General features: G+C 50.0%; 4 protein-coding genes across 4 annotated transcripts; 1 reads left to right on the forward strand and 3 right to left on the reverse strand.

The window, feature by feature from the left end:
• Positions 1-5,687: 5,687 nt before the first annotated feature.
• Positions 5,688-7,331, reverse strand: CMQ_5151 (putative choline and nitrogen mustard permease; the record flags this gene model as incomplete). The annotated part of the gene is made up of 2 exons (XM_014318896.1): positions 5,688-6,943; positions 7,025-7,331. The coding sequence occupies 2 exons, from the start codon at positions 7,329-7,331 to the stop codon at positions 5,688-5,690; spliced, it is 1,563 nt and encodes a 520-aa protein (XP_014174371.1).
• A 775-nt stretch (positions 7,332-8,106) lies between these two features.
• CMQ_5199 (toxin biosynthesis protein) lies at positions 8,107-8,976 on the reverse strand (the record flags this gene model as incomplete). Its single annotated transcript, XM_014318944.1, has 1 exon — positions 8,107-8,976. One exon carries the CDS (start codon positions 8,974-8,976, stop codon positions 8,107-8,109), a length of 870 nt encoding a protein of 289 aa, XP_014174419.1.
• A 684-nt stretch (positions 8,977-9,660) lies between these two features.
• On the forward strand, positions 9,661-10,700 carry CMQ_5194 (phytanoyl-dioxygenase family protein; the record flags this gene model as incomplete). The annotated part of the gene is made up of 2 exons (XM_014318939.1): positions 9,661-10,449; positions 10,521-10,700. The coding sequence occupies 2 exons, from the start codon at positions 9,661-9,663 to the stop codon at positions 10,698-10,700; spliced, it is 969 nt and encodes a 322-aa protein (XP_014174414.1).
• Positions 10,701-10,994: 294 nt separating this feature from the next.
• CMQ_5248 (putative argr fungal zinc cluster transcription factor) lies at positions 10,995-12,923 on the reverse strand (the record flags this gene model as incomplete). Its single annotated transcript, XM_014318993.1, has 1 exon — positions 10,995-12,923. The coding sequence occupies one exon, from the start codon at positions 12,921-12,923 to the stop codon at positions 10,995-10,997; it is 1,929 nt and encodes a 642-aa protein (XP_014174468.1).
• Positions 12,924-13,302: the final 379 nt, after the last annotated feature.

The following is a 13,302-nucleotide window of genomic DNA, read 5'->3' on the forward strand; positions in this document are numbered from 1 at the left end:
CGGTCTCGGGCACCATGGCACAACGATCACCGTCGAAAATCGAACAAAGTTCGAGCACATATCATTTTGGAAAACTGTCCTGTCGGACGGCTTTGCCCTTGGACTTCTGAGAATATCCTTGGCATTTAGCTTGCTGCGGCTCAATCACGACTTGAAGTGGTACAGGTGGTCACTTTATGGACTCATCGGTACGATCCCTAGTTTTAAGCGTGAGGGTTCTTGCAAGACTAACAGGGCGGTTACTACGGCAGTATTTGTCATTTTGTACACCTTACAGGCGGTCATCTGGCTGTTCGTCTACTGCACGCCATATTCGGGTTGGTGGGAATTCCAGTGGATAGATCCATATGATCCTAGGTGTCATGCATTCACCATCTTTATCGATCTCACATACTGGAACATTTGTAAGATCTCCTTCTTCGGTGGCTGAGCAACCCGATGTTAACAGTCCTAGCCTGCAACATCGTAACAGATGTGTGCCTGGGAGCATTGCCCATTCCAGTTATCTGGACACTGAAGATGCCACTACGGTTACGACTTTATGTCATCAGTATTCTAAACCTGGGATACTGGTAAGATGTTCCTCATTTTGAAATAGGAACAACATCTATTCTAACTGACGAAATAGTGCCGTCCTGATGGGCATTTTGAAAGCTGTGTTCATGTTGATGACTGCCGGCTCGCCTGATATTACGTTTAATTACTGGGTTCATTTCTGGCAAAAGTAAGGTTGAAGAAAGCACATGCGGCAATATTAGGACGGGCTCCTGTGCTAACACGGTGGTCTTAGTCTCCAGCTCAATATCGGCATAATAGCTACTTGCGCGTCTTTTTTAAAGCCTGTAGTTGGACGCATGCTGAAGCTCAACAGCTCTGCCAATCACACCTCTTACGGCCACAGCGGTCGCCTTGGGGCGGGCGGAGCAAGAAGCACCAGCAATGCGTATGCAAATGGTAGAAGCCGAGCGGGCAACTTGGAAAGCTGTTCCCATGACGAGTTTGAGCTGCACACAAGAAAAGAGTTTCTTGCAAGGGACTCGGAAATCTCACCTGGAGAAACGAGGGTCGAAGGGGGACCGATCCATCACGCTTCAGAGGATGAAAGATTGAGCGATGCCGGAAACATTTTTGGGGTCACGTCCGACACGAACAGCGAGGAGATTATGCTGCAAAGGTCCGAGCCAGCGGCTCATAGCATTGTTCTTACCCGAGACGTCACTGTACAGTACACTGTCAAGTGATCGGTCCAGGTTGTTGCAAGCGGGGGAGGAAAGAGGGGGTTTTTACTACCTAGCGTAGCCGCTTTTACAATGGTCTATGACAAGATGAAGCCACAGCTTACAAGGTCTTTTAGACGCAACTACTAAATGTCTTAGGGAAGCCGGTATACATAGTGTGCTAGTAAGGAAACCCCCTGGCAGTAAGTCAGCAAGAAGGCGGACGTAGCGGTGGTGGGTATTTGAACAGTACCTGGCAACAAGGACATAACAGCAGCAATAAAGGATACCACTTACAGTATGTATGTAGCATTAAGACAATCGTTCCATCATATGTGATGCGAGCTATATACCAAAAATCTCTTCTTATCTTTTGAAATCAATATTTTTCAGATGACAGAGATCTTTAGCCATTTTTTGTGCGTTTGTTAAGAGGAAGTGACGAATTAGGTACAAGAAAGTTTAGGAGGTTCTATTGCTTCGAACTCGGTTTCTGTTATTCGTAATTGTCGCTTTTTCTGTAATATATCTTCGCGACCAGACTAATAGATACTAATTGTGGGTCAATTTTTCCTCCCGTAACATGAACATATTATACCTTAAACCTCCGAGATTAGCGAAAACAATAGGCAATGTTGCTTATTACGTATAAGTATTAATCGTTGATAATACAAGGTACATCGGTAGGTAGAAATCATTAGTTTGTTAGGGAAACTATTAAGCAAAGAAGAAGAGAAGAGGTAAGAAAACGGCAAGGGAAGTAAATACGGAGTAAAGGGCAAGCAAAGTGTGAAGGTTAAAGGAGGCTATACGTAGCGGTCATATAACGTGATGCACTGTGAGGAGCAGGAGGCTGAATAGGGTCTAGTGTGGGCGAAAGAGTGTTGTGTACTTAGGAAGAAATAGATACATCGCGACCCTTCTGGGGATCCGTATTGATACTAGTGTCAGGCCCCGCTTTTGTGCCTTCTGACCAATTACAGGCCAGTACGGCCAAATGGGGCGGAAGGGCCACAGTGTGGCGGATTCCAATGCTTGACACAAAGGCAGTAAAGTGAAAGCTAGACTGTGGTTACGTGACCAAGATCGCGGTATTGGGTTTAGGCAAAGCCTTAGTGTAGGAAGTGCATAACTGTGTCGAACGGACTGGGCCAATATAGGAGGGGCGTGCACAGTTGTGCCATGTGATGGAAGAATACATGTACTGTGTGGCGCAGAGCGCTATTTAGTATGGGATTTGATGCACGTCGGCATAGCTCGGAAATTCGGAGTACACCCATAATTTGGCAGTTCGAGTATGCACTGAGGCAGTGAAAAGTCTGCACGTGACCCACATGCATAACTCAACGTCCCTTAATTGCGCCGAAAAACTTGCGATCACATGACCAAAATGTCTCCACTTTTGTCTGCCAAGATGGCACCTATTAAACAACATTCTGTCAGTGACATGTAAATTTCGAGAAAAACACCAGTCGTATACCTTAGCTGCACACTGTCGGTGAATAGTAGCAGCGTTATGCAAGGTGCCATTTGCATCCGGTAGAAAAGGGTGCCTGTTGAAATGCCGACTAAAGATCTTAAGAAGGGTGTTTTTGTCTTCTTTTAAGGAAACCTTAAGTCTCCCCTTCTTGTCTAGAGACTTAGTCCGTGCTGTACAGCTGCAAGTATTATACCGATGTGGCCTATCTGGGCGCCGAATTGGCAAGGAGCCCTAGCATATCTCTAAATAAGGTACTAGTTGCTGGGCTTCTTCTAGGTGGTACTTGCTTTAAGTGTTAGTCTTTGCCGATCTATTAATTTTCGTTTTAATAGCTCTTTTAGCGTGCTAAAAACATAGCTGAATTGTTGCCTTATTAAATGTGCTTTAAATAGTAGATATCTTAGATTAATCCTTATTATAGCTAAAGAAGATAGGCTGTATACTATAGCCTTTTAGCGTAGCTAAAAAGGCTTTAAGAATAGCTATAATAGCTCTAGGTTTAGCTTCTTTTTTACCTTTTTTAAAGGGCAAAGTCTAAAGAAAAAGATACGCTAATAGCATACCTATTCTATTAACTTTAACTAACATAGCAAACAAATCTATTGCCACGTTATTTGTGCTAAATGTTAAATCTGTTAAGGCTTCTTTTACGCTTTAGGCTAGCATTTTAATAGTTTTATTAATAAACAATGCTAGGCCTTAACAATTACTATAAGTATATTTAAAAGATTTAATAGCAGCTAGGTACTTAAGAAGAAGCTTCTATGCAAAGATATACTAGTCTTTATCATAGTTCTATAAACGTTTGTTTGCTTTCTGCTAGCAATAATAAATCTATGCTTATATAATAGTTTAGAAGCTAGAAATCTACTAAGATTAAAAGTTATAGTAAATCTCTAAAGGCGTGCAAGAGGCGGTCTAGCTTTTAATAAACTCTATCGCTTTTAGCGTTAATTTAATATTAACGTAGGATAGATAGTGCTTATGCTAAAAAGAAGCATTTAAAGTAGAGTTGTTAAAGTCTACTAAAAACCCAAATCTGCTATTATATGTATATCTCTTTCTTTTCCGGCTATCTTGTTGTGCTTCTTAGATTTAACGGTCGAGTGCAGCATCCTAGGCACAGCGGAACCGAAAGGAGACTATACTAGCATTGCTGTATTTACTTTTGTGCAGAAGCCTATACCCGCCTATCTTCTAAAGCAGATCTGCTAGATCTGTAATCACAGTTTGATTTGTCTTCGAATCCGGATTAGAGTTGTTAAAAGATATAGGCAGATTAATAAGTCGAAAGGTATAGTCGGCAGAATAGTTAATAGAGTCCTCTTGCTTTGTATTAGTATATATTTACAGGTAAAACATTAACAAAACGTACATTATCCTGCTAGTCTTTAACCTTTATAAGAAAGTCTTCCTAATCGGTAAAAGCCACAGCCTATACACTAGCCTTTCTTTTTGTGCTATGCTTAAGGCAGGTTTTTTTCAAGCTGCCGCTTAAACTAGCACCAAATTCGGAAGCAAGAAACTCTTTCCAGCACTTAAAGCAAAAGCTCACGCCTAAAGACGTAGGGCTAGGTAGCGTAATAGCAGGATCGTCTATATAATAGTATTAGAGAGGCCCTAGTAAAGCAAGAAAAGGCTGTACTTACTATTAGACATTTTGGCATACTAGTAAAACGCAATTGGTGTGCGCCGGCGCTGTTGTGCAGGGTGGTGCAGGGTTAGGGTGGTGCAGGGTGAATAAAGATGATTAGGGGGGGGCTGAAAAAAAAAAACGGGGGCGCGAACGCGCGATAAAAGTAAACAAAACAAAATATTTGTCAGAAATGTCACGTTTCTAGTCATGTGATCGCAAATTTTTCGGCGCAATTAACGAACGATGCATAACTCTGGGAAGAAAAGCATGAGATTTTCTGAAAGGAAGCTAAAGCTAGTGGATGCACTGCGGCAGTGAAAAGTCTGCACAGAGACCCACATGGTCACGTGCAACAATAACTTAATAAGCCGTGCAGCAAGGTGAATGAATCTGACCAAGCCGAATACGACAGAAATCGAAAGAGTGTCGCGTATACGGAGTACTTAGTAATTTCAGGGACCCCCACACATCCCAGTTAACACTCCACATCTTCACACCCCTGCACTTCTCTACACCTACAGGCCCCGATTGATCAGACCTTACGGAGTACTCCGTATGCCATAATCCACAGGCTTTACTTCGGTATTTGTTGAAAGCTATAGCAAATATAGAAGAGCTTCTGATCTTCAGTATAAGAGGCATGCTTCTCAGCTGTTGCTGTTTGTCCTTTATATCTTCGGTCTGTAAGCGAATTTCTTGCAAAGTGCGAAACCAAGTTTTCAAGTCTGAACTTATCTGTTAATATAATGGATGTGCTGTAGCTTCTCAATCTCGAGATCCAAAAAACCAAGCATCTTGGGAAGTTTGTCAAAGGTATACACGGCTTTTCAGAGCTCACCAAGTCTAAGCAGTACTGACGTCGGTAAAAGTAGCATGGGACCCGGCACTGATGGGTACATAACCACCCAACTCTAGATGAAATTATTTTCTTACTCGGCAGACTCGTTGGCTGTATTACTTGTGCATATATCTACGTCGTACGGAGTACAGAGGAGGAGAGAGCGTAACTATCGCGGCAGGGGTGAAAACTCTGTTGGGTGGGTCCATAATCGACCAATCAGGGACCACCCCTTTACCAATGTGCTTACCTAAGAATATTTCCATCCTGCGCCACAAGTCTTTACATCTAGCCCATTTTGACCTGGTCCATTTGACAACTCGACAGTCGAGGTCTCTTTAGCGTGGGATAGAAAGGTACGGAGCACATATGTCCTGTAGGGTACGACGCCTACACACAACTAAAACAATACACATGCTTACTAGACACCCAAAATTTAATCAGACCATCTATTAAGCAGTGCACGCTTTGCTGCTCTCGCAGCAGTGCAAGAAATAAAAATACCTTACAAACAACCTATTTTTCACCGATTTCAATACTCGTCTCCTCGCTGCCCGTCTCAAACGAGACAGGAACCGTAAAGTTCTTGCGCGAGAAGGCCAGCCAGTTAATACCGCTAAGTGCCAGGATGCCAGCGAAGACGACGATGGCCCAATTCATCGTCGCGTTGGTATACGGGATGTAGGAGGGGAAACACAGCCAGACAAAGACGAAGAAGATCCAGGTGACGGAGATGATGTTGAGGGCGGTACCGGCAGCGCCGAGGTTAAAGTAGTGCTTGGCGGCAAACGCGCTCCGACGGCCTAGCAGTGAACAGCAGATCGGAATGGCGTAGGACATAAAGATGCAGATGATAGCGCCGCCGAGGATTGCATTTAGAGCAAGGTTAGAGCCGAGCTCAAGCACGCCAATGAGGGCACAGGCCACGGTGGCAAAGATGATGGAGTTGTACGGAAGCTGGCTCTTCTCCTCGATACGGCTCATAAGACTAGGGAAGGGCGTGCCGTTTTCGCGCGAAAGAGACCACCATACACGGCTCCACGTTGTCAGCATCGTAAAGGAGGCGCACGTAAAGGTGACGATGAAGATGATCATGCAAATGATGGTCAGGGCGCGCGAGTTGAGCGAATCGACCATCAGCTGTGCGATCGGCTGGCCGCCCACCGGTGCCAGCAGGTTGGCCGTATTCGTGATGCAGAACATGTAGACCAAGATCATGGGCAGCCCGCTGAGTCCGCTGGCGAGCGCACTGAGCATCATCACCTGCGGGACCGCACGTTCCGGATTGGGCACTTCCTCGGCCATGTGGGCCGCCGAGTCGAAACCGTTGACGGCTGTAAGGCCGGGCAGTAGTCCGAGAAAGAAGACGACCCCGTTGGACGACCAGCCGGTCAAGTTGACAATGTCGACAAACACGTACTTATCACTCTCCTTGGGATATGCCCGGGCCAGCAGGGCAACCATAACAAAGAGCGCACCCGCATTGATGTAGACGACAAATCCTTTAAGCATGTATGGATACCAGCTGAAGAGCGGGCCGTTGATTAGCAGGCTGAGAAGGCCGATGGCCAGATACAGCACGTAAAAGTGCCACAGGTGTGTCTCAAAGGCACTGTGGCAGATCTGCACCAGCGCCCAGATCAGCTGCGATGTGATGAGAAAGGTCGCTGCCGTCCAAAAAAAGTACCCGGCCGCCGTCAGCCAGCCGACGGTGTAGCTCAGTCCCCGGGCGTATTTTCTGGGCGCCAGCACGGCTGTCCAGTGGACTTGACCTGATAGGTGACAATGTCAGACACGGGGTATCGAACAGTAAAGGGGGACGAAAGGTCTTCACCACAGGGTTGATGACTAACCGGACGAGTGCGGCAAGACAGCGGCCATCTCGGCCAACGAGGCACAGACGCAGAGATCCATGATGACAGACAGGATGTAACCAAAGAAGAAGACGGGGCTACCACCGACGCCGATGCTGACAGAGAGGTACGTGCCTATGGTGATGGGCGTCGACGTGAGCGAGAAAGATATGCCTAGCGTGCTCCATAGGTTGAAGTTCTTCTTGACCTGAGTGTTCTGGACGTCGCCTGTGCCCACATCGACCACGGTCGTGGCAAGTGATCCGACTTGCTTATCTATGGTCTTTTCGTCCAGTTGGGAAGACATGGCGGCAGCTGGGCAAAGGAGAGGAGATGAAGTTACACGACTGATGGCTCATCTACCAGAAAGCATCGACAACGGCCATGGGTACCCGCCAAGAGATATACGAGATGGTGGAAGCCCATAATCCACGTAGAGCATTGCCTATCTGGCTGTCTGACCATCGGCCAGCTCTGACTGGTCTCGAAGGATCGGAACAGGGATGTGGTAAGGATGGGAAAGAGACAGCGAAAGATACAGAGACCAGATCCACATTTAGCGTGACAAAATCTCTGAGGAACTCCGTACAGCCTTCCTTATCTGTGCCTTACGCCTCTACATATCTGGAGGCAAATTCCAACAGTAGCACTTTTTTAGTCGGTACTCTGTAGATCCCTGCTTATCCTGATTTTTGTATCAATAATACGAGTTTATAGATTGCAAAGACGCGTCGTGAAATTCGATAATATGCACATTGATTGTGGAAGATCGCTATGTGTAAGGCACGGGATAAAAATCACAGATGTGTAAAAATAAGCGGAGCAACGACTAAGTTAACATAAAAGACGTAGATACACCCAATGGCATGTGCAGTAAGTATCCTAGAACATCGGGAGGCACCATGAATTGAACAATGCACAATCAATTGAAAATGAGACTATGTACGAAAGACAACTAAAGATTATAGAGCAAGTAAATAAAATAAAGCAAAGGGCGACCAACAGCAAACGTGAAGACGTGTCTCATAGCGCGATGCTATCCCCGCACAGGATGTACCGCCTCAGTCCAGCTCCTGGCCCATTCACAGGCCAATGTAGTCGGCAATCTCCTTGTAGTCGGACTGCCACAGGCCGGGCGAGCCCTTGGGGAACTGGGAGCGGAAGCCAATCATGCGCTGGGCCCGGGTGGACATCTGTTTGACCGTCTTTAGGTCGACGAGGAAGGGGTAGGCCTCTTCGGGCGTGAGGAAGCTGGGCTGGAAGGTGAAGGCAAGGCCGCGGCGGCGCCGATCAGCAGTGACGTTGGCGCCGCCACCGTGGACGACCTTGCCACAGATGAAGAGCACGTCGCCGGCGTCCATCTCGGCGGGAATGGTCTGGTCCAGGGTACCGCGATCGTTGAAGTCGGGCCAGTGGTTGCTCTTGGGAATCACCCGCGTGGCCCCGTTCGCCTCCGTGAAGTCGGACAGGGCGATGAGGAAGTTGATCATGGCCTCGGGCCCGTTGGGGCCCATGTCGACGTACGGCCGTGTGTTCTCGAGGTCACGGTGCAGGATTTGCGCCTTATTTCCGGGTCCGATCTCAATGACCTGTGCCGTCGTCATCCAGTACGAGCCCGATTCCTCTTCGAACACGGTCGTGGCCAGGTCGTGCACCAGGTCCATATCGAGGATCTGCTCGCGGAAAGTCTTGCTGTGCGTGACCAGGTTGGTGAGCCGCTTGGTCTCGTTACCGTGGAAGTCGGAGATGAACTGATTGTCCTTGTACATGGACCCTGGCACCACCTGTGCCATGGCCGGCTCGAGCTCGCTGTTGAAGTCGCGCACCTGCTCGGGCGTTAGGAAGCCCTTGATGATCACGCCGCCATCCTCGCGGACGATCTCGAGGATTCGCTCGACACCGACGTCGGCCTTGACGCGCTGCAGCTCGACCTTGGAGATGGCAGAAGGCATCGTGGAAGTTTCAGAGTGTGGGATAGTGTTGGGAAGAATAGGAGAATTGGATCAATTTTTTGCGATCAGAGACGGCAATGCAAAGACTATTCGCTGGCGGCGAATTGACTGGAGGGAACTGCAGAATCGTGGTCAAGAAATCAAAAGGTCAGGGGACTAGAGGCCAAATATGGCTCCAGATCGCTAGACTTTTGCCTCCCGGCCAGCCACTCTCGCTATCTCTTGCCAGCCGTACCACCGACGGATTGCAGGGAAGTCGAGCAGTCGTACGAACATGACCTAATGGGAGGATGGCGCACCAAGACAGAGCTCGCTGTCTCCTGCCTCTAGCCAGCTGTTGCGAATTCAGCTGACGCTAAGCCAGGTTCCGCACCCCGCCGACTTTGCGGGGCTGATACTCATGAAAGAAAAGCATCGGATTTTCTGAAAAGAAGCTAAAGCTAGTGGATGCACTGCGGCAGTGAAAAGTCTGCACAGTGACCCACAAGGTCACGTGCAACAGATACTCGCAGTCTCCTGCTCCACTACGGGGACGGTATCATTGCCGCTGCGGTCTTATAATCTGGGAGCCCGCGGCTCCTTGTGGAGGAGATGGACCATACCGAAACGCATTCGATCCTTGAGTTCTGATATTCACCCAGCCTTTTTTACTATTTTCATCAAACTTCGCATCTCTGTCCAGTCATGTCCCAGACCATTGTTGCTCCTGTCCAGGCTCTCACCATCACAGCCGAGCCTGAGCTGTCAGCCGTGCCGGAGGTGCCTGTGTTTAACAATGCCACGGCTACGGTTGACGAGGTTATCCAGGGCCTGATCATGGCTGGCGGTGTCGTGATCAAAAATGCCGTCACGGCTGAGGACCTGGCTGCCATCGAGAAAGACACTCGGCCCTTTCTCGATGCCGACACGGAGTGGAATGGCGAGTTCTTCCCCAAGGAGACCCGCCGGGTCAATGGGCTGGCCGAGAAGTCGGCCGTGTTCATGAACAGCATCGTGCGCAACAAGCTGTATCAGGAGGTCTGCAAGACTCTGCTCTCCAGCAGCCACCGCAGCTGGCTGGGCGACGAGCAGATCACCAGCGTGTCTACACCACAGCTCAACAACACCATCATCTTCTCCATCGGCCCCGGTGCCCGTGCCCAAGGCTTACACCGTGACGACATGATCCACCACAATGTCACCCACAGCATGGAGCCCAAGGACTACAAGATCGGCCAGGACACCGGCATCGGCTTCTTTGTCGGCGCCAAGAAGACGACCAAGCAGAACGGCGCCACTCGCTTCATCCCTGGCTCGCATCTTTGGGACACCGACCGGCGGCCGCAGGAGAGCCAGGCCGTCTTTGCCGAGCTCAACCCCGGCGACGGCTTCATCATGCTGGCGTCCTGTCTGCACGGCGGTTCGGCCAACACGACCACAGACGAAGAGCGCCTGGTTTACAGCTGCTTCATGACCAAGGGCTTTCTGCGCCAGGTTCGTACTCTTTCTCGATGTCTGCTGCATTTCGCCCGATTCTGCCTATTGTCGTCTAATTGCTGCTCTAGGAGGAGAACCAGTACATAAACAACAGCCGCGAGAAGCTCAAGACACTGTACGCAGAGGACATGAACATGCTGAAGCTGATCGGTTATGATCTCAGCGCTCCTTTCCTTGGTTGGGTAGAGGGCGGCCATCCTCTGCGGAAATTGTACCCAGAGTACGCTGGGAACGAGGACATGTACTAAACTTGAAGCCGGGACGATTGTACGAAGTAAAATGACATCTATAGGAGGAGGAAGAGACACGGAAAGCTCCATATATTCTTTCTCTGAAAGAAATCTATCTAACTTTATATTCTCATCCAATATATCCAGTGACAGTCCTGTAAAAACCTCTAGCGCAAAGTTGACCCCCTGTTTTAAGTTTCTCCTGTTCTATCTTTGTTATCCAGCAGTAACCCCCGTTTGCTTAATAAGTGATTCATGCACATCCAACGTCTCTTCTTTCCCACATATCTATTTTCCCATTTCCACGCATCATTACGTAAGCAGTAAATCCAAGCCCAGGTCTGTCATTACCTGTTGCCAGCTCTCGTTGGCTTGGTCTTCTCTCGACTGATTCCTCCGCCTCCTCCAGACCTCGGAGAGGACGAGATAGGCGGAAGAGATGCTCCAGATGCCGTACTTCTGACCCTTGTCAAAGTACCAGCCAAACCGTTTCTGCAAAACAGGATCATCGGCCTCACAGGCGACGACAAACACTGGCCATGTGAGGCCAGCAACGTTCGTGTTTGTCTCGAGGCTAGCGATGGCCTCAAGGTGGTCCAGAGCGCAGCGGACGAGGTTCTGGATAGCGTGCGGAGTGGCACGAAACAGCACGCGCTCGTAGTGGATGCGGCACGCGAAGTAGAAGACGTAGGCGTGATGGCGCACGAAGCGATGCTCGGTGTCATCAGCGTTGTCGAGTGCGCTGATGCGCAGAGCACGCGGATCATTGAGCAAGATCTTGACCCGCAGGTTTTCGAGCTCCTGCTGGGATGGTGAGACAGAGCGGGCGCCGAGCCGGTCAATGTGGACGATGGCCTCGAAAATGGGCTGAGTGATGCCGTAAAGGCTGTCGAGCTGGTAGTCGTGGTAGAGGGCGGTACAGGAGAGGCCAAAAATACTGTTGTAGGTGTAGTCGTGACCATGGCTGGCGCCATCGGAACCATCAGCGGTGTCGAGCAGGTCGGACATGTTGGCCGACGTTCCGATAGCCTCGAGGATGAGGAAGATATGGTAGAGAGTGCAGGCGGCGTGCTGGGTGCGCCAAGGGGCCTTTACGGACGAGAGCAGCCACTGGCGGCCGAGGCGGATGTGCGAGCGCCAAGCAGTCGAGTTTCCGGTGATGCAGTTGGTAGTGATGAGGAGTATGATAGTGGCAAGAATTGCCTCGGGATTGGAGGTATGGTCGAAGCCAAGGCTGAGGCTGCTGAGGCTGCGCTGCAAATGGGCGAGGCTGACCTGGTGATGACTCATGCCGAGGCTGTTGTAGGCGCCGCTGTTGGTGATGGACTGCTGCTGGGCGCAGTTGAAAGCGGCCATGGCGTAGATGCCGTGAAGCAGGGCCGTGTGCTCATCGGAAGGGAAAAGCTGGCTCTGCGCAACGAGGGCCATGGGCACGAAGATGGAGCGGAACGGGTTGTCGCGCCGGGGGATCGAGACCATGATGCTGCTCGTGTGGGCAATCCAGTAGTCCAGCAGACGACTTTCCTTGGTCGGACGAGGCGACAGACAGAGCTCGAGTGTGGCCGTGTTGTCGTTGGGAATCAGGCGCTGGTCGTCTTGGGATGTCGATGTCGGCGTGGTCACCCACCACTGTTCGAGTGACAGGTTGTAGATACTGTGAAGATCATTTGGGACGTGGCCGTGCAGGTTACCGAAGTGGTGGGTGTCGTGCATGTTGTAGATGTCGTCGAGCTCGCCGAGCTCGTTGAGATGGCCGAGATTGTGAAAGTCGAGGTCGTGGACGGCGAGCACGTCGTCCAGCGAGGCTAACGGCAGAGGCGAGGGTACCGGTGGCGTGACCATCAAGACGGTGAACAAGCGTGCGTGGGGGTGTGGATGGGCCTGGGCGTGAGCATAGGGATCCAGAGGATAATGGCCCCGATCCTCTGGCAGGGCTGCGATGACGGCGTCCAAGTCCGCATCTCTGAGCGCAGGGACCTCCGTATGGTCCCCAGTTTCGTAACCATAGGCCCACGGAAGCGGCCGTCGCTCGCTCCGCAGGCCCGACTCGGCTCTTTTATCGCGGTCTTCCCAGATGAGCCGTACGCCGTAGCCGGCACACATCCGTTTGGCCTTTACGCAGCGCTGGCAGGCCGGCCGCTGCTCGTCGCACTTGACGCCGCGTGCCCGACACGTAAAGCATCCACTAAAGGTCATCGACCGCCGCGTCGGCCGCTTCTGTTTCTGTTTTCCCTTCTGCATCGGTGCCATACTTCAGTCCTCTTGGTTGTCGTGAAAGAGAGGAACCGGCGGAGATGTTTGACGAAGGAAGGACCCACCCGACGTGAATAAAGCCTCGCTGTCTCCTTCCTCTTAACAATTTGCTATCTAAACGAGATGACAGATCCACACCAGCCAATCAGATGGCCACAATAGTCGCCCACGGCTCGTCCCTCATTGGTTAGCCTTGTCACTTATGTCTTGTAGTTTGTAAGTCACGGGTCCATCTCCACGGCAGCCGCCTGATACCATAAGGTACTTTGTACACCGTACGGAGTAGATAACTCGGGAGGTGTCTTATATTAACATAGTCTTAGGGCAATTAACATAAAACCAAACGCACAGCAATTACCATCGCAAG

Source organism: Grosmannia clavigera, assembly GCF_000143105.1.
Source record: "Grosmannia clavigera kw1407 unplaced genomic scaffold GCSC_132, whole genome shotgun sequence".
NCBI classification, from domain to species: Eukaryota; Fungi; Ascomycota; class Sordariomycetes; order Ophiostomatales; family Ophiostomataceae; genus Leptographium; species Leptographium clavigerum.